Source organism: Apium graveolens, chromosome 11 (assembly GCF_009905375.1).
Source record: "Apium graveolens cultivar Ventura chromosome 11, ASM990537v1, whole genome shotgun sequence".
In the NCBI taxonomy this organism is placed as follows: Eukaryota; Viridiplantae; Streptophyta; class Magnoliopsida; order Apiales; family Apiaceae; genus Apium; species Apium graveolens.
In genome coordinates, this window is record NC_133657.1 from 10965684 (window position 1) to 10986352 (window position 20669).

The following is a 20669-nucleotide window of genomic DNA, read 5'->3' on the forward strand; positions in this document are numbered from 1 at the left end:
GTCCCCAAGTGTCAATGTGAAGAAGCTCGAACAGTTGTCCAGAATGAGATCCACTTTTCTGAAAAGGAAATTTTGTGAACTTCGACATAGGACAGGTAACACATATTCCTTCTTGGTATTTGACAACCCCTTTTATTTGTGAAATGTGCTGCAACTTTGTATCAGCTGCGTGACCTAACCTTTGGTGCCACAACTTGTATTTCTTCGTCTCAGAGAGCTTCTTATGGTTAAGACCAGCTGTGAAACATTGTGGGTTATTTGGAGTTTCATCAGTCAAGTAATATAGCCCCTGTTTGACTTTACCAATTCATTTCATCTGTTTTGTCATTCTATCCAATATCAAGCACTTTCCAGGGTAGAATATAACATCACAAGCATTATTTTTGGCAAGTTTGTTGATTGACAACAAATTATGAGTGAACTGCGGGACATAAAGAACATTAAGCAATTTCAGGCCACTCTTCAAGATCACATCTCCAATATGAGATATTTTTGAGGTTGCTCCAGTAGGAAGATTGATTGTAAAGTTTGGTGGAGCATGTTTGACATTCAACAAATTGTTCAAGGAGGATGTCATGTGATCGGACGCCTCATAATCCACAATCCATTCATTGGATTTTACATACATTTTGTTGGTGTTGATCATGCCCGAGAAGGGGCTGTCTTCAATGTTTTCAGAATTATTAAGGCTTGAACCAGGCAGCATTTTAAAAAGTTGCTCCAACTGTTGTTGGCTGAACATGACTGGAGAGGTCTCACCATCGACACTTCCTTGTACAACATTAGCCATTCTTGGTTTTCCAGGTGGTTTGTTGTTGTTCCATCTTGCTGATTTTGTGGTGCTTCCAGAGTAATGACCATTATACTTGTAGTGCCATCTTGGATATCCTAAGACAGTCCAACATTTATCAGCAACGTGACCTTTACCACCACAGGCCGTGCAAACGTTGAATCTGTCTGAGCTGCTCCTTGTAAACATGACAGATGCTTCCATGTCAGGGGTTTTTGTTAAACAAAGAGCATCTCTCTGAGACTCCTCCTGTTGTATTGAAGCGCAAGCACTCTCAACAGTTGGAAGTGGAGAAACCTTGAGTAACTGACTTCTTTGCGGCCCAAAGCATTCATCCAGGCCATTGAGAAATTGAAATAATTTGGCCTCTTCTTTCAAAGTCTCTATGGCTTTTAACAAGGCTGTTACTTCTGCAGTGGTACTTTTGACACTAGGCAAAATATTCATTGATTCAAGTTCCTCCCATATGCTGCTTAAAGCTGTGAAATACTCTGTAACACTCATACCATTTTGTTTAACAACAAATAGACCTCTAGTAAGTTTATATTTTCTAGATCCGTTAGTAAGCATGAATCTTTTCTCTAATTGTTTCCATATTTCAAAAGCATAGTTAATAAACAGAATAGATCTTTTAATAGTATCATATACACTATTATGAAGCCAAGAGATTACCATTATGTTGTAGGTATCCCATTGTAAAACTTCTGTTTCTTATGTTGTTCCATCGACGAACCCCAATTTTCTCTTTGATGACAGTTGAATTTTGAAGGATCTTTTCCAAGATCTAAAGTCACCAGAACCTTGAAGTTTTGGTACACTAACAGAGAGATGTCCATCTGAAGGATGAATAAAAAGTGGGTTTTGCATATCTGCAAATGTAAATTTACTGCTGCCATTTGCCATGACTGCAATACTAGGTTGATTTTAGACCTTACTACATACACAAAATGAGGCAAGGAGAGAAAAGAAGATTTTGAGGAAATGATAAATGTGCTACACTATTTCTCTCTTCAATCTCGAGCTCTATACCAAAGCATCAACAACTCTGATACCATAAAGAATTTTATAGGCTAGATGCAATTGATAAACACAGATTAAAAAAAAGACTGGAGAGAACAAGCTAGCACAGAAAGATATATTTTCATTTCACATCAAAATGTGCCTTACACCTTCTTTTATCTACCACAAACATGTTAGTGTATACTGAAAATATTTATTTGAAGTATGTACATTTATTTCTGGCCAGTTTATTTGAGAATCATTTGAATGTTTACATGTTGTCTAATATTATATATTGTGAACAATCTAGTATCAAATGAGATACAGAATATTAGATTGTTAAATACGGTTATATAATATAATAAGGTTCACAGCACAGGTGGTGTTGGACAATCCACTGGTATGGCTGTAGTATTATTTAGATTAGTTTATATTAACTAATAAATAATACTAGTATACTTTGTGTATATTGAACATGATCAAATTTAGAATTGTTCCCTTAATACTGATTAAGAAGGAGAACTAAGATTCTATGTTATTATTAATGCTTAGGTTCTTAATCCGGAAATAGTAATTGACACGTGTATATTATTTACATGCTTTGATTTATATATGAAATAATTCTTTTGAATTATATCATTATATTTTGGGTGATGGAATTATATACATGGTGGATATTATTTATTGAAGGAATCCATGTCCTGATAATATTCGGGTTAATGATGTCCTCTTGAAAACTCAAAAAGATTTAATTATGTGAAACCCTGCAGGTGGAATTTATTCTGGCATAATTAAATAAAGGTTGAGTGGATGATCAAGGATAAAAGATATTAATTAAATAAATTATCAGTAATTTATTTAATTAATGAACATATGATATTTTAAATATGGGGAATTTAATAAGCAAATAATATTGGAACCGAATTAATTAAATTACGGTATTAGGAAAGGTAGTGCAAATATTAATTCTTTAGTGGATTGAATTAATATTTAATTACATTGGGCTAGGCTCAAGATGTAATTAGAAGGCCCAACCTAATTATCTATGGTCCCTATTGTAGCCTATATATATTCTTATTCTCTTCTTGCTTGGAATTGTGTGAAAACATATTGTAGCCACCAAGGAGCAAGAAAAGAGGATAACTTGAGAAGACGAAGGCCACACTTCGCTCAAGGGAATTTGGGAATACAATAGAAGAGCGTGGAATCAACCATTAACAAGGTAATCCTCTTTTCGTAATCTTTATCGTAAAACGTAGTAACACCCTAAGTATGTGGTTCCCAACAATTGGTATCAAGAGCCTGGTAATGGGTTCTACGTTTTATGATATAATGTCCATGTCGTAATTATATATGCGTGTATATAGTGTTTTTCTTGTATTGGTTTTGATGCAGGTTGTTAATCCACTATTATGGCCATGTATATTTTAATTATGTGTTTGGATCCCACGTGGTTTAATCGTGGTTAATTTTTGTTTTGGTTTCCACGTGATTTAATCGTGGTTGTAATTTACACGAGGGTTGATCGTGTTAGAATAGATTTTACAAAATTAGTTTTGTATTAGATCTATTTTTTTTGTAATTGTTCCGGGTATTTTGTAATAGTTATGTGCGATCGGAAATCAATTCCGGTAGTTTTTTGTTCCGCTGTGCGATTACAAGGGGCTGTTGGGGCTGCTGCGGTAGCTGGGGCTGCTGGGGCAGCTGCGGCAGCTGGGACTGCTGGGGCTGCTGCGGCAGCTGGGGCTGCTGGGGGCGTCGGGGCGCGTTTGGGGCAGATTTTTTTTGAGAGCTGTATTTTTTTTCAAGGGCCATAATAGTGGAAAATTTATTTTAATTTTTTCCATTAAATTTTAATTATTGCTTTAATTTATTGATTATGTGTGTCGTTAATTATGTGTGTAATTCTTTTAAAATTGCATGTTTAACTTAATTAGGACGACATGGACATAAAATTTATTTATTGCTTTAATTAAATGTTATATGTTGCTAAAATTATGTGTGTATTTTGAATGCATGATTAGACATAATTATAACAACATAGGGCCCCATTTAATTTTAAAATTTCTCAATTTTAATAAAAAAATGGGAGAGGGAATTAATATGAAATTAAATCCCATGGTCTCCATTATTGGTTGTAGGTAATTTAACATAAAGACGAATATAAATTAAATATACGTCACCCATCGTGGCATGTAATTTGTGGTGTCTAGAATGTTATAGAAATTACTAGAACAAACTTCTTAAATTAATAAATTTTGAAAGGAATAAATACGGATTTTCTTTATTTCTGATTTGGGGCGATTTTGTCAAAAACGGGGTCATCGAACTTGTAAGGCTGTGGGTTTTAAGCGAGACCGATGTGACTCCTCCACTACCTGGAAATCAAACCATTGATGAATATTGAATTGAAGTATTCTATTCAAGGAAAAATTACGAATATTGAAAGGTATACACGCCACCCATCGTGGCGTACCAAGTTCCATAGATTTCGAATAATTTAAGATTTGATGATGGTATACACTTAGCTATGAAAAATAATATAGTCCACCCCAACGTGGCATATTGTTTAGTAATAGGACCGAAGTAACATTTAAACAAAATTAGGTTGTATACATGTCACACATCGTGGCGTACCAGAAGCTTATGGTGTTTAGATGTTAGTGCATTAAATTTTGATCATTTAGATCTTAATAATTAATGCACCCTTATTTATGTGATGTTTTTATGCATGATTCTCATGATAAAATGGGCTTTAATCCACTATTCACCATACTTAAGGATAACAAACTTACCGGACCTAACTATATTGAATGGAAACGAAATTTGGACATTGTGTTGACTGCTGAGGAGTACAAGTTTTGCACTTATGAACCCAAGCCTGAACAGCCTGGTGCTGATGCTCCTGAAGATGAGAAAGAGTATTATAAACGGTGGATTAAGGCTGATGAGATGTCACGATATTATATTCTGGCAGCAATGTCGGGTGTTTTGCAACATCAACATCAGTCTATGGCCACTGCTTCGGATATGCTCTTTAATCTCAAGGAACTTTTTGGAGATCAGAATAGGGCTGCTAGGCAAGTAGCCATGAAGGCTTTAATGAACACTCAGATGGCTGAAGGCACATCTGTAAGGGATTTTGTTCTCAAGATGATGTCGCATCTGAATGAGATAGAGATCCTTGGTGCTGAACTTGACGGGGAAACCCAGATTGACATTATCCTTATGAGCTTGTCCAAGAGTTTTGAGCAGTTCCGCTTGAATTACAACATGAACAAGAGGCAGTATAGTCTCGCGGAACTGCTGACAGAACTTCAGGCAGCTGAAGGATTATTTCGGCAGAGTGTTCAAGTGAATGTGGCTGAGAAAGGTTCTTCCTCTAAGCCGAAAGGTATTAAGAAGAAGAAAAAGGCTCAGACACAAAAAGCTGTGAAGGCAGTGGGAGTTCAGGGTGGTGTGAAAAAGCCTAAGGGAAAGTGCTTCAGATGCAAACAGTCAGGTCACTGGAAACAGGATTGTCCTCTTCCTAAGAAGACAAACAATACTGGTATGTCTCTTTCTCTCGTTACGAAAACATTTATAGCGGCTATATCTACGAGCACTTGGTGTGTAGATACATGAGCCACTGATCATGTTTGTAATTCTATGCAGGGGTTCCAACTATCCAGAATGCTTAGAGATGGTGAGATATACGTGTTCATGGGAGATGCTACGAAAGTAGCAGTAGTTGCAGTAGGAGTTATTCATTTATCTTTTGGTTCTGATAAGATTTTGGTTTTGAACAATTGTCTTTATGTACCTTCTTTTAGAAGGAATTTAATTTCGGTTTCTAAACTTGCTTTGGATGGTTATAATGTTTGTTTGGATCGTAATGTTTCTATTATGATGAATAAACGAATTATATGTTCTGGTACATTGCAAGACAATTTGTATATAATTAATCCTAGTCAACCTGCACTGCAACTGCAATTTAGGGAAATGAACAACACATCTTCTAACTCTACTAAAAGAAAGGAACCTTCTAGTTTGAACCAAACATATCTTTGGCACTTGAGATTATGTCATATTAACTTGAGGAAGATTCAAAGACTGGTAGTAGACGGGCCTTTAAGCTCATTGGCAGTGGAGCCATTTCCAGTTTGTGAATCCTGCTTGGAAGGTAAAATGACTAATAGGCCTTTCAAGGCAAAAGGGAATAGAGCCAAACAACTGTTAGAATTGGTTCACTCTGATTTATGTGGACCCATGAATATCCAAGCAAGAGGTGGTTATGAATATTTCGTCACTTTCATTGATGATTATTCTAGATATGGGTACGTTTATTTGTTGCACCGTAAGTCTGAGTGCTTTGATAAGTTCAAAGAGTACAAAGCTAAAACGGAGAAGCGACTTAATAAAAGTATCAAATCACTACGATCAGATCGTGGTGGCGAATACTTGCTTGGAGAATTTAGGGAATATTTATCAGAAAATGGGATAGAATCCCAGTTAACTGCACCAGGCACACCCCAGCAGAACGGTGTAGCAGAGAGAAGGAACCTGACTCTTTTAGAGAGTGTTAGATCGATGATGAGTTATTCGGATTTACCCAAGTCGTTTTGGGGACATGCCTTAGAGACAGCAGCTTATCTTCTGAACTTAGTACCTTCTAAGTCGGTTCCTAAAACCCCCTTAGAATTGTGGACCGGGGATAAACCGAGTCTAAGACATATTCGAATATGGGGTTGTCCAGCACATGTGCTGAACAAGAACGCGACTAAGTTAGAATCTCGTACAGAAGTAAAGTTGTTTGTAGGCTACCCCATGGGAACGAAAGGATATTTATTTTATAGTCCGAAGAATCGGGATCTCATTGTTAGCACCAATGCAAGATTCTTGGAGGAGGACTATATAATGAATCACAAACCCATGAGTAGTGTCGTTTTAGAGGAACTAGTGGGAGGGACAAATAATACCCATGAAGTTGTAGTACAAGTAGAACAACCACAACATAATGTACAACCTGTCACTAATACCGCACCAGTGCCTCGTCGTAGTGGGAGGGTTGTTCAACAGCCTGATAGATTCATGTTTTTGGGAGAGTCTTCAGACTTGGTCCCTGGTGAACATGATGATGATCCCCGTACATACGAAGAGGCAGTACAAGACAAAGATGCAGATCTTTGGCAAAAGGCGATGGAATCTGAGATAGAATCAATGTATTCTAATCAGGTCTGGGAGCTCGTGGAACCACCCAAAGGTATAAAACCTATTGGATGTAAGTGGATCTACAAGAAAAAGAGGGGATTAGATAAAAAGGTGAAATCCTGGAAATCAAGACTTGTTGCGAAAGGGTATACTCAGAAAGAAGGTATCGATTATGAGGAAACCTTTTCACCGGTAGTCATGCTTAAGTCAATCCGTATTCTTTTATCTATATCAGCTCATCTCGATTATGAGATTTGGTAAATGGATGACAAGACAACTTTTCTTAATGGAAGTCTTGAAGAAACCATCTATATGCAGCAACCAAAAGAATTCATTAGGGAAGGCCAAGAACATCTGGTATGTAAGCTTTAGAGGTCTATTTATGGACTTAAACAAGCTTCTAGAGACTGGAATATTCATTTTGATCAGGCAGTCCAGTCATATGGATTTGATCAAAGTCCAAGCGAATCGTGCGTGTATAAGAGAAGTGAAGGTAATGCAGTGGTTTTTCTAGTACTATATGTAGATGATATTTTACTCATTGGAAACAATGTTGAGATGTTGTCATCAGTAAAGGCATGGTTGTTCAAACAATTTGACATGAAGGACTTAGGTGAAGCGACATACATCCTTGGGATCAAAGTTATAAGGGATCGCAAGAAAAGGATGTTGGCTTTATCTCAAGAGCCCTACATTGATGAAGTATTAGCTCGTTTTAACATGCAGAACTCCAAGAAAGGTTTTTTACCTTTTAAGCATGGAGTTGCTCTATCTAAGAAGCAGTATCCTTCGACACCTAAGGATATAGAGAGCATGAAAGCAGTTCCTTATGCTTCAGCATGTGGAAGCTTAATGTATGCTATGTTATGTACGAGGCCTGACATCTGCTTTGCTGTAGGCATGGTTAGTAGATATCAGTCGAACCCAGGTCTGGAACATTGGAGTGCAGTAAAAACTATACTCAAGTACCTGAGAAGGACTAAGGAGTATATGTTAATTTACAAGGCCTCAGATCTATTTCCTTTGGGATATACTGATTCAGATTTCCAATCAGATAGGGATAAGAGGAAATCAACCTCGGGATATGTTTTTACTTTGGGAGGTGGAGCCGTTATATGGAGGAGTGTAAAGCAGAAATGCATTGCAGACTCCACCATGGAGGCCGAGTACGTGGCGGCCTCTGAGGCTGCCAAGGAGGCTGTATGGTTCAGGAACTTCCTTTTGGACTTAGATGTGGTACCTAATTTGCCTAGGAGCTTGACGGTGTATTGTGATAACACTGTTGTTGTGGCAAATTCAAAGGAACCGCGAGACCACAAAGTAGCTAAACATATTGAACGTAAGTATCATATCATACGAGGAATCGTAAAGCGAGGGGATATAGTTGTGGCTCACATATCATCAGAAGACAACCGAGCAGATCCTTTCACAAAGAGCTTGTCAACCAAGGTTTTTGACAAGCATGTGGAAGCGATAGGAGTCAGATGGATGGACACATAGATTTTTATGTAATAGTGGATTAAATAAACACTGATGTACACATAGAATATTTTGAGTATAAGTGGGAGGTTGTTGGTGTATACTGAAAATATTTATTTGAAGTATGTACATTTATTTCTGGCCAGTTTATTTGAGAATCATTTGAATGTTTACATGTTGTCTAATATTATATATTGTGAACAATCTAGTATCAAATGAGATACAGAATATTAGATTGTTAAATACGGTTATATATTATAATAAGGTTCACAGCACAGGTGGTGTTGGACAATCCACTAGTATGGCTGTAGTATTATTTAGATTAGTTTATATTGACTAATAAATAATACTAGTATACTTTGTGTATATTGAACATGATCAAATTTAAATTGTTCCCTTAATACTGATTAAGAAGGAGAACTAAAATTCTATGTTATTATTAATGCTTAGGTTCTTAATCCGGAAATAGTAATTGACACGTGTATATTATTTACATGCTTTGATTTATATATGAAATAATTCTTTTGAATTATATCATTATATTTTGGGTGATGGAATTATATACATGGTGGATATTATTTATTGAAGGAATCCATGTCCTGATAATATTCGGGTTAATGATGTCCCCTTGAAAGCTCAAAAAGATTTAATTATGTGAAACCCTGCAGGTGGAATTTATTCTGGCATAATTAAATAAAGGTTGAGTGGATGATCAAGGATAAAAGATATTAATTAAATAAATTATCAGTAATTTATTTAATTAATGGACATATGATATTTTAAACATGGGGAATTTAATAAGCAAATAATATTGGAACCGAATTAATTAAATTACAGTATTAGGAAAGGTAGTGCAAATATTAATTCTTTAGTGGATTGAATTAATATTTAATTACATTGGGCTAGGCTCAAGATGTAATTAGAAGGCCCAACCTAATTATCCATGGTCCCTATTGTAGTCTATATATATTCTTATTCTCTTCTTACTTGGAATTGTGTGAAAACATATTGTAGCCACCAAGGAACAAGAAGAGAGGATAACTTGAGAAGACGGAGGCCACACTTCGCTTAAGGAAATTTGGGAATACAATAGAAGAGCGTGGAATCAACCATTAACAAGATAATCCTCTTTTCATAATCTTTATCGTAAAACGTAGTAACACCCTAAGTCCGTGGTTCCCAACAAAACAAAGTGGTCCTAACCAACTGTCAAGTAAAAACCTAATTACCCTCTTGGGACAAACATAATAGCTATGAAACTAGAACATACAAACCAACAAACTAGAGAAGACAAACTACCGGTACCAGTGCAAAATGCAGTACTAGTACATGGGGGACTACAATGCCAACATGGCGGAGATTTATTATGCAAATGATAGACTACATGCAATAGACTACATGCAGTGCCATGATAGTAAAAATGTGCTACACTTCATCACCTTGTGTAAAGTGTTTTGAGACGTAAGCATCCCACTCGACCAGATAAAGTGCATTATGTTCGAAGCCTGGTAATGTGCAACTTTGAGGGGATAATCGGATAGAGGGAATTATGTCTCTGCTGTATATTTGCGCGTTCTCGCTTCAATATTTAACGGGACTTGTTTATGTTCTACATTGTACATTGTTTTCCGCTACATTTCTGCTGCGCTGTGCTGTAGACAGCCTTATAACTCATAGGACTCGTAATTTGTATTAGTACCATCTGTTGATCGAAAATTATTATATCTGCAACCTGGAAACCGTATCACAAATTATTGCTTTTTCAACTGTTAAAGAAAACAAGTATCCATTCTCTGCATCTGAAATTGGACATGTTTTTTTTTTCCAGCTAGTTAACAACTCAACTAGTTAAAGAGTTCACCTCTCTATAGTATATGGATATTTTACGCATGCAAGAAAATCAAAATTCGCATGGCTATGAATTTTTCTCTTACCAAACGAATCTCTATCCTTGTACCAATATTGCAACCGTTACATCTCACACACTTTAAATTTCTCCATTGCTTATTACAAGAAAACAATTCTTACAATGACTTCAATCCTGAGTCTTATTACACTTCCTGTCTTGATAAAATAACCCACGTGAAGCCATTACAACAACTTCATGCTCGATTACTTGTCTCTGGACTTCATTACAATGGTTTCATAATCACTAAATTATTAAATATCAGCTCAAATTTTGGACTGATTCATTATGCCCGGAAGGTGTTTGATGAATTTCCTGACCCATATGTGTTTCTATGGAATGCTATTATTCGTGGGTATTCAATGCAAAATATGTTCAGTGAAGCGATTAAAATGTACTTGAGAATGCATGAGTGTGGTGTTCGTCCCGACGGATATACTATTCCTCATGTGCTTAAGGCTTGTGGAGGGTTATCGAGTGTTAGAATTGGTCGGGCGGTGCATGGACATATTTTTAGACTTGGGTTTGATTGGGATGTGTTTGTGCAGAATGGGCTTGTGTCTTTGTATGCTAAATGTAGTCGAATTGACGTTGCACGTGTTGTATTTGATAGGGTAGATGATAGGACAGTTGTTTCGTGGACATCGATTATTTCGGGGTATGCTCAGAATGGCCAGCCTTGGGAAGCCTTGGAGATTTATAGGGAAATGAGAAGAGTGAGTGAGGAACTGGACTGGGTTACATTAGTAAGTGTTTTGAGTGCTTACACTGACGTAAATGATCTCCAACAAGGAAAAGCTATCCATGGATGTATAATTAAAATGGGTCTTGAATTTGAGTCTGATTTGCGGATAGCACTAACAACACTTTATGCACAATGTGGGGAGTTAGTTGTAGCGAAATCATTGTTTGATCAAATGGAGGTACCTAATGTGATGTTGTGGAATGCTATGATCTCAGGATTTGCTAAAAATGGTTGTGCTGAGGAAGCGATAGAGCTTTTTTGGAACATGTTATCTAAAGAGATTAAACCAGATTCTATAACAATAAGGTTGGCTATTTTAGCTTGCGCTCATGCGGGGTCATTGGAACAAGCAAGATGCATGGACGAGTTTATCACGAGTAGTGACAATAGACATGATATTTATGTCAATACAGCTCTCATTGACATGTATTCGAAATGTGGAAGTGTTGAGCTAGCTCGCAGGGTATTTGACAGAATTTTAAACAAGGACGTTGTTGTGTGGAGTGCGATGATTGTGGGTTATGGTTTACATGGCCATGGTCGCGAGGCTATTAACCTTTTTCATGCAATGATTCAGGAAGGGGTGACCCCGAATGATGTTACCTTCGTTGGGATCCTCACAGCATGTAATCATTCTGGTCTTGTAGAAGAGGGTTGGCACTTTTTCCATTGTATGAGACATTATGGTATTGAGCCTCGCCATCAGCATTATGCTTGCCTGGTTGATCTTCTTGGACGGGCAGGATATCTGGAACAAGCTTACCACTTTATCAGACAAATGCCAATTGAACCGCATGTCAGTGTGTGGGGAGCTCTTTTGGGTGCATGCAAAATTTATCGGCATATGACACTTGGAGAATATGCTGCAGAGCGGCTTTTCTCATTAGACCCATATAAAACAGGGCACTATGTGCAGTTGTCGAATCTATATGCTTCTGTAGGATTTTGGAGTGGTGTGGCTAAGGTCAGGGTAATGATGAAAGAGAGAGGGCTAAGTAAAGATCTGGGGTATAGTTTGATTGAGATTAATGGCAAGCTTGAAGCCTTTCGTATGGCTGATAAGTTACATCCAAGATCAAAAGAAATTTTTAAAGAGCTTGAGATATTAGAGAGAAGATTAAAAGCAGCTGGGTACGTCCCTGATACAGAATCCGTGCTACATGACTTGAGTCATGAAGACAAGGAGGAAGCTCTTTGTAACCATAGTGAGAGGCTGGCGATTGCTTACGGGCTCATAAGCACTTCCCCTGGAACCACAGTTCGCATAACTAAAAATCTGCGGGCATGTGTTAACTGTCACTCAGCAACAAAGATGATATCAAAGCTTGTTAATAGGGAGATAGTTGTAAGGGATGCAAGTAGATTCCACCATTTTAAGGATGGATTGTGTTCTTGTGGGGATTACTGGTGAGCAGGATAGATTTATTCTTGTAGTCATATTATTTATATTGGCTCTTGATAGCACAAGTTTGCATAGGAATGTTCATCCATAAGTCAGAACTGTTTGCTTGAAAGCACCAAAAGATCATTTTGGGTAAGTAGTTAGCATATTGTTGCATGTCTCCTGTGTGTTTGATTTTAAGTTTACATTTACCGGACAAATACTTATTGTGGCAGAGAGAATTCCTTGTGGCATTCTCAGTCTAGACCTACAGACGATATGCATGATTTTGTTCTTTTTTTTTTGGTTCTGCAGTTTTTCAACATTCACCGGATCTTTATGCAGAGTTCACGATTGCCTTAAATATGCAGATGTAAGTCCTATTTAGTTGATTGCGCTTCATATTTTGATTTTTCTGTCAACTTAAAAGTTCATCCATAGAGATCTTCTGCTTCAACTTTTATGTGAGATTGACCGTATTTATCTTATCGATATCATGGCAGGATAGTTGGCATCAGAGAAGTTAAAATGCCGTAGACTATGAGACTTAAGCAAGTAACCAAGTCCCACTTAGTTCATGCAAGTTAAGCCTGGAGAAGGTGAACGTATTCGTTTCATTCGGATCAGCTTCGTATTTGGTTGACCTAGGGGAACTTAATGGAACAGAACACTATGGCCAGTTGAAAATGGACTGCCTGGGCTCTAATATGAACGTCACTGCTTGCATGAAATAGCAAGTTGAAAAGGTCACTGAGTTGAAAACAATGAATTTGGAATGAGAAATGGATGTGTGGTTTGGAAGCCGCCATGACTAAATAATGTAGTTTTGACTTGTCAAGACCTGAACGCAAATCTACTTTGTTGTACTCGTCAATGGTCACCGTTTTTGCTTTATTATCATAAATATAAATTGGGAAAATAAATTCGTTGGTTTTTAGTTCAACCAAGATGAAGACTAGAAAAATCCATACGATCAGTCGGTCCAAATGAAATGAGAATCGGTTTTTTGTTCTTTATTAAACTTTATTGTTTAGGATAGTCATTAGTATGTTAAGTATGTTTATTTTATATATTGATACCTGAGACAATTGAATACGAGATCTTGGGTACATGGAGAAACAATTAGGTAAGTGGTTGAAGTGTATATATATTCATTCAATTAATATGGTAGAAATATGCGTGTACTTTTTAGCAACTAATTTTTCAATTTTCGATTCAAGGATTTGCATTTTCAAAAGAAATTTAAAATGTGCAGGGTTTGTGATGGATGGGTTCTACAAAGAACATCTTAATTGGAGAAAATCGGAGAACATTTCATTTTTCATATATTTTTCTTATTTCTTATTCAAAATATATATGTTATGTTAATGAAAACAAAAATTTGTATATGCATACAAAAAATATGAGAAATTTTTACAGAATATATACATATGCACAAATCACTAAAAACATACTGTACTTATATATTTAGTGTTATATAGTAATTATGACAATATTTATTAAAATTTTGACATGTTATATAAAACTAAAATATATTTGTGAGAAACTAAAATATATTTGTGAGAATTTTTGATGCAACTCAAGGAAAAAAGTGAAAAAAAATTGCAGAACACATAAAACATAATTACAGAATATAAATAATTGAGCAACTAGTTCTCATTTGAATCTAATCAAACTTAAAAAAATATATAAATTCACCATATGGAAAATTTGCAAATAACAGATTTAATCACAATTCCCCTAAAATTGGATCTGTGTTCCCATCCTATATGATTCCCTGAATTTTATATCCACCGCAATCATGAAGTGAGTATTATTTTAAATTAAGGTTTTCATGAGGGAAAAAACATAGCATCATCCAAAATTGATAAGATAAACACTGACAATTTCCAATACTTCCATTTGATTCTTAAATCGGGTGCCAACATCATTTTCGCAGAAACAAATAGCAATGCTACAAATAACAAATAAAATGATCATACATTTTCTTCAGTGTCAGTAGATTAAAATCTCAAATCCTTGCCCTACTCAAATCTTTGTTCGAAATATGACTTAAAAATCGGAAGATAGTTTAATCCTAATTCTTATCAAAACAAGAACTAGCCAACTCTTGTTGCAGAGCTTCTTCAAGCCAAACCTCAGATTCTTGCATCAACTCCGGGCTTAATCTGAACATCAGAACGCAAAATTCCATCTCATCAAGAACTCCGTCGTCATTTACGTCGCCTTCTCTCAACATGCTCATAAGCTCATCATCACTCAAATCTTGCAAGCCAAGCAAAGCAGAGTGTTTCTTCAAGCTCTCAAAAGTAATGACCTGTGTTTCTTTATCCATCAACAATTTGAAACCATTACATAACTCCTTAATCAAACCATCCCCGCCTAATTTATCAGCCATTGTAGGCAACATATCTTGAAAATCATCACCAACCCTTGCACTAGCCATCTTTAAACTTAGTATCTATGAAATGTCTTAACAAAGAGAGGTACGGAGAGGAGGAGAATGGAGAGAAATGAAGGAGAAAAGAGTGTATATATAGAGAAAAACAGAACATAAAACGCAAGGAGTTCGAGGAAAGGGAGTAGGGTCAGCTGAGGATATGACAACCAATGTACAGGCAAGAAACAGTTAATAATATCTGGTCGGCTTTGGTTGTTGCACACTGCAATTGCCCATCTACTTCTCAGAAGAAGCCTGTCAGGGGTACATGCGGTATTTCACCCTTATTTTCTTGTTTAAAATAGTCTTATGTCTCTCTGACTTGTTCCTACTTGGCCGGAGAAAATAGTTAAAAAGACAATGCATGTCCCTTAACTTGTGACCTACTCTGTAAGGAACACTCCCTTGCCAATGCCAGCCAACAATGTTTATTTGTTTCACATGACCATATCTGTCTATTGTGTTGTGTGCCCTTCCTAGGAAAGGACTTGGCGGTTTTGGATGCTCTTCTACAAGAGGAGAAAAATTCTACTGAACTTGCCTTCACGCATACGATCAAAAATATATAAAGCGGAAAATACCCGTTTATTACTAACCAAACATATTTACAGTATTTTGATCCGAGATTATATCAACACTTTGTTGGCTTTCACGGTTCTTCCTTCCGAAGAATTTGACAAAGTAGAAGTTTTAATTAAAGCAGTTTGGACTATTTAACTACATTTGAGCAAGGTCAAAAGAACAAATAAGATGAAAAGGTAACCAAAGACTTATAAACAAACAGTAATTCTACGAATATTCTTATATGCGTGGTCAAACTCGCACTTCTGAATTTCACACATACGGCATATAAAATGGAAGAAACCCCGTGTTTTACGAACCGACCATATTTACAGAATTTTCCTCCGCGATTGAACAAAATAGGGTTATACGATCATTTTGCATTTTCAAGTTTTCTTTTAAAACACACAATATTAAAGAACAATAAATTTAAAATGGTCTTCTTTTTCAATCTATACTATACTATTATAATCAAAACATAGAATATTTTGGTTGGTTAACACCTTCCAAAAATTTTGATAATACCTTCCATAAAAAAATATTTTAAAAATACAAATCTAAAAAATTATATAGAAAATACATGTTAACTGTCTTTTATTGAACTTAGATAACTCAATACTATCAAACACTTTTCATAAAAAAAATTTCTTAAAAAAAATCAAATCTAAAAAATTATATACGGAGTACATGTTAAAATGTCTTTTATTGAGCTTAGGTAACTCAATACTATCAAACATTTTGCTCCTTTGAAACATCCTGCTAATCCATTCATGACTCCCCGGCCCCGGTTTTAGAAAAAAAAAGTCTTATTAAATTAAAATTTAAATAAACACATATCTAATACATTTTAGAAATATCTAAATATTTGAAAAGGCTTAAAATCATACTATTTAAAAATTTAAGACTTGACATTCATAATTATTACAAGTTATATCCTCATAAAAATACATAAATATATTTCATAAATTCGCTTAATTGAATATATTTAAATCAGTTACCAAACAAATTTATTTTAAACTTCTAATTATAACATTCTAAATTACACTATTATGATTGAAACACATATGTAAGGAGTTGTGTATATTTTTTTTAATAACTTAATTACTTAGGCCTTTATAAGTCAATTTCATTTAAAATCTTATGTAAGGGGTTTTAATAATAATATAATTGTTCTAATTATATTATTATCAAAACACATAATAAATATATTAGCTTATAATTCATAAAAAACGATACCCCTTTCCATAATTTAAAAAAACACTCAAAATTTAGCATTTTTAATTTATTTTTAAAAAAAGAAAAGAGAAAAGAAGTAATAGTTAACACATTCTTAAAAAGTATGTTAACACCTTCCAAAATAAAATTTAAAAAAATATAATTTAATTAAAAAATTAAATCATGTATCTAATATAACCACAAACTCAATAAATTATTATTGAACTTAATTTCTAATCGCACTCAACTTCTTTTTTTACCTCTTTTGTAGGGAAACCAAACACTTCCAAAATTAATTTTAGAAATTCAAATTATAATATAACAAAATAATTAATAAATCAACAAAAAATTAAAAATTCAATATTCAAGAAAATAATACCAAATCATTCGCATCCACCACTGGTATTCAAGACTTCTACTTTCCTATATATTATGCACCCGCGCAGGGAAGCACCTACAAGTTGTAGTACGAGAACTTTTTAAAATTTTAACTATCTAAATTTTGAATCTTTCAATAATATAATACGTACAAAATTATACGTAAATATTATACTATTATAAGCAAAACATGATTTCGTTTGGTCGGTTGATACACATTCCTAAAAAATATGTTAACACCTTGCAAAACAAAATATAAACAAATATAATTTAATTAAAAAGAATAAAATCATGTATCTAATATAAATATAAACTCTATTAACTATTATCCAACTTAATTTTTAATTGCACTCAAATTCAATCTTAACTTTTTTGAGGAACCTAATACTGCTAAAAATTAATTTTAGTAATTCAAATTATAATATAACAAAATAATTAATAATTCAAGAAAATATTAAAAAAATACCAAATCATCCACGTACACCTATCCAAGACTTCCACTTTTTTATAGGTTCTGCACCCGCACTAGCGAAGCGACCCATAGGTTGTAGTAGTAGGACGACTTTTTAAGATTTTAACTATCTAAATTTTGAATTCTTTAATAATATAATTCATACAAAATAATACGTAAATATTTTATCATCATTTATCTCAATAACATATAATAATTTTTTATATTTTATTTTTATAAAATAATAAAATATTAAAATTACAAATATTATAATTAGTCCGTGCATCGCACGGGTTATATGCTAGTTATTAATAATAAGCGAAGTACAAAAGTACCAAATTTTGGTACTTACTTAACAAAAATTGAATTTTATTCTATTTAAACTTTATTTTTATTAGTTAGTAATTATCGAAGTGTCTATTTACTTTTAATTTAAAAAATGACATTATATATAATTAAGTAATAGTAAATAAATTATATTGAAAAAGCTAATTATATAATAATTATAATATAATATTAATTCATATTAGATTATCTAAAATAACAAATATTTGGTGCATAAAATGATTATAATCTATACTCATTATTAATTAGCGAAATCATATTTTATTGCAGCATAAAAGCAAAAAAGTACACAAATACCAAATTTTGGTACTTAAAATTGAGTTCTATTCTATCTAAATTTTATTTTTATTAGTTAGTGTATATCCAAGTGTCTATTTACTTTTAATTTAAAAAATGTTTATCAATAATTAAGTAATATTAAATAAATTATATTGCAAAAGGTAATTATACAATAATTATAAGATAATATTATTTCATATTAAATTATCTAAAATAACAAATATTTGGTTCATAAGATAATTAAAATCTATACTCATTATTAATAAACGAAACCATATTTTATTACAGCACAAAAGGAAAGAAGTACAAAAGTACCAAATTTTGGTACTAACCTCACAAAATTGACCTATATTCTCTCTAAACATTGTTTTATATTGGTTAGTGATATGGATAAAAAATACATCCTAAAAATACATTGAGTGTCGCATTTATTATACTTGGAATTCTTGTCCAAATCTCAATATAGATCAGGTCTAGGCTCGTAACAACCTAAAAACGGCCCAAGTGGTAAAGGCCCACTGACAGAGGTCGTCAAGGTCGACTAATACGAGATGTTCACGTACTAGGCCCAATACGGCTAAAAGAACATAACCTTGTGTCCAAAACGAACACAAATTCATACGAGTAAGGATCTCGAATTCCTTCCCTTACAGGAATCTTAATTACCATATGAGTTGGTGATATGTCCACCAAGTCACCCAACACAAGTCTAACCCTAGACTCATCTATATATAAAGGGCTCTACTCCTCAATCTAGAACTAAGTTTTTGGCTTGATTTTCTACAACACAAAGATATGTAGGCATCTTGCGAGGGCAGACAGTCCCTACCGCAAGAGCAGCCATTAAAACTCGAAACTCACAAACCCTGACATTAATTGCTAATATACCCTAATTTTTATTCCACAATATTTGTCGCCGTCTGTTGGAAGAAAACAGACAACAATCATGGTAGTCACACAGAGCAGAAACAACAGTGGAGCTGATGGTCCTATCCTATTAGAGACGATCTCCTCAGTGGTGGAGATCCCCCCATTTAACCTATGCCTCCATCCAAGATGGAGGAACCCCTGTAGGGGAATCTGAGGCTCGCCTCAAGAGATGAATCCCCCAATCCAAGATCCGCCACAAGGGACGAATCCCCTGTCTCCTCAAAGGACGAATCCCCAATTTTAGCAGCTACATGCAACAGTGAATCCTCAATCCGTTGGTTATGAGTACTTCACGATCGTGACCACCAACCCACCTTACGGGATGCCTCTATACTCCGAGGTGGTTGGAGGAAGTGGATACTCTAATCGGAGCGAAGGACAAGGGCGAACGCCCCAATACATCCATGGCTTGGCTCCCATCCCTGAGAACCGAGAATTCTCCGGACCTTACTCTGCTGGAGACTCCGAATCATCAGACGATGAAGTCGCTCCAAGGAGAAGGCGTGCTGGCAAGAAGCCAATGCCTTGTGGCTACCAATATCCCATGAGCACTCAAGGGACGATTTTCCAAGATGTACAAGAGAGGATCAGGGCTCATGAAGCTGAGATCCAAAGGCTGAAGCATGACCTGGAGGTGCACTTAACCCCAAGACCTCCACCTGCAGCAAGGCAAAGAGATTTCCCCCTGATCATAGACCTGGAAGGTCCAACACCAAGAAGGGCTGCTGCCCCAAGGGCTGATCCAAGTGATCTGATGATGATCCAAACCCACCATTTACTGAAAAAATAATGAATGCCCATAAATCGAGGAAGTTCAAGATGCCCACCATTAAAGCATATCATGGTATTCGCGACCCAGCTAACCATGTTAGCACGTTCTCTAACGCCCAGTTGTTACAGCCCGTGAACGACGCTATCAAGTGTCGGGCCTTCCCTCAAACCCTATCAAGTATGGCTCAAAGGTGGTACAGCCATCTGCCCCCGAACTCGATTGGATCTTTCAAGGACTTGAGTCACGCTTTCATCAAGCAGTTTATTAGTGGCAGAGTACATGAGAAGAGTTCGGCTTCTCTCATGGGCATAGTTCAAGGAACAAAGGAGTTCCTTAGAGACTACCTAAACCGATTCACGAAGGAGGCCATGAAGGTACCGGATCTTGACGACAAGGTAGCTATGATAGCCCTACAACAAGGGACTAGAGACGAGTTCTTTAAGATGTCATTGGCCAAACGCCCTCCTAAAAGCATGTTGCAGTTTCAGGATAGGGCCAGAAAGTATATCAAGGTGGAGGAAAATATGAAGAAGATGGTGGTGATTAATGAGCCTGCAGGCAACAAGAAGTGGAAGACGGATCAGGATTATGATGCAATGATTCTCGAATTAGAACAAGCTCTGACTCCTCTTATAAGAAGAATCAGACACCAAGGTTTACTGAATATGTAAGGTTGAACGCTCCAAGGAGCCAAATCCTCATGAAAATTGAGAAAGACAAGGAGTTCAAATGGCCGAAGCCACTAAGGGGAGACCCCGAGAAAAGAGACAAGAGCCGGTACTGTAAGTACCATAAAGATGTTGGTCAT

At 35.5% G+C, this 20669-nt stretch overlaps 3 protein-coding genes across 3 annotated transcripts; 1 reads left to right on the forward strand and 2 right to left on the reverse strand.

The window, feature by feature from the left end:
• Nucleotides 1–307: 307 nt before the first annotated feature.
• LOC141695336 (uncharacterized) lies at nucleotides 308–1465 on the reverse strand. Its single transcript, XM_074499592.1, has one exon. The coding sequence runs from the start codon at nucleotides 1463–1465 to the stop codon at nucleotides 308–310; it is 1158 nt and encodes a 385-aa protein (XP_074355693.1).
• An 8304-nt stretch (nucleotides 1466–9769) lies between these two features.
• On the forward strand, nucleotides 9770–13601 carry LOC141698260 (pentatricopeptide repeat-containing protein At3g12770). Its single transcript, XM_074502928.1, has 3 exons — nucleotides 9770–12643; nucleotides 12806–12863; nucleotides 12994–13601. Exon 1 carries the CDS (start codon nucleotides 10370–10372, stop codon nucleotides 12518–12520), a length of 2151 nt encoding a protein of 716 aa, XP_074359029.1. The 5' UTR covers nucleotides 9770–10369; the 3' UTR covers nucleotides 12521–12643; nucleotides 12806–12863; nucleotides 12994–13601.
• A 966-nt stretch (nucleotides 13602–14567) lies between these two features.
• On the reverse strand, nucleotides 14568–14936 carry LOC141695337 (calcium-binding protein PBP1-like). The gene has a single exon (XM_074499593.1). It carries the CDS (start codon nucleotides 14934–14936, stop codon nucleotides 14568–14570), a length of 369 nt encoding a protein of 122 aa, XP_074355694.1.
• Between the last annotated feature and the right edge of the window lie 5733 nt (nucleotides 14937–20669).

Coding starts and splice junctions, on each gene's coding strand:
- LOC141695336 (XM_074499592.1), bottom strand. CDS start 1,465: ATGGTAATCTCTTGGCTTCATAATAGTGTATATGATACTATTAAAAGA.
- LOC141698260 (XM_074502928.1), top strand. CDS start 10,370: ATGGCTATGAATTTTTCTCTTACCAAACGAATCTCTATCCTTGTACCA.
- LOC141695337 (XM_074499593.1), bottom strand. CDS start 14,936: ATGGCTAGTGCAAGGGTTGGTGATGATTTTCAAGATATGTTGCCTACA.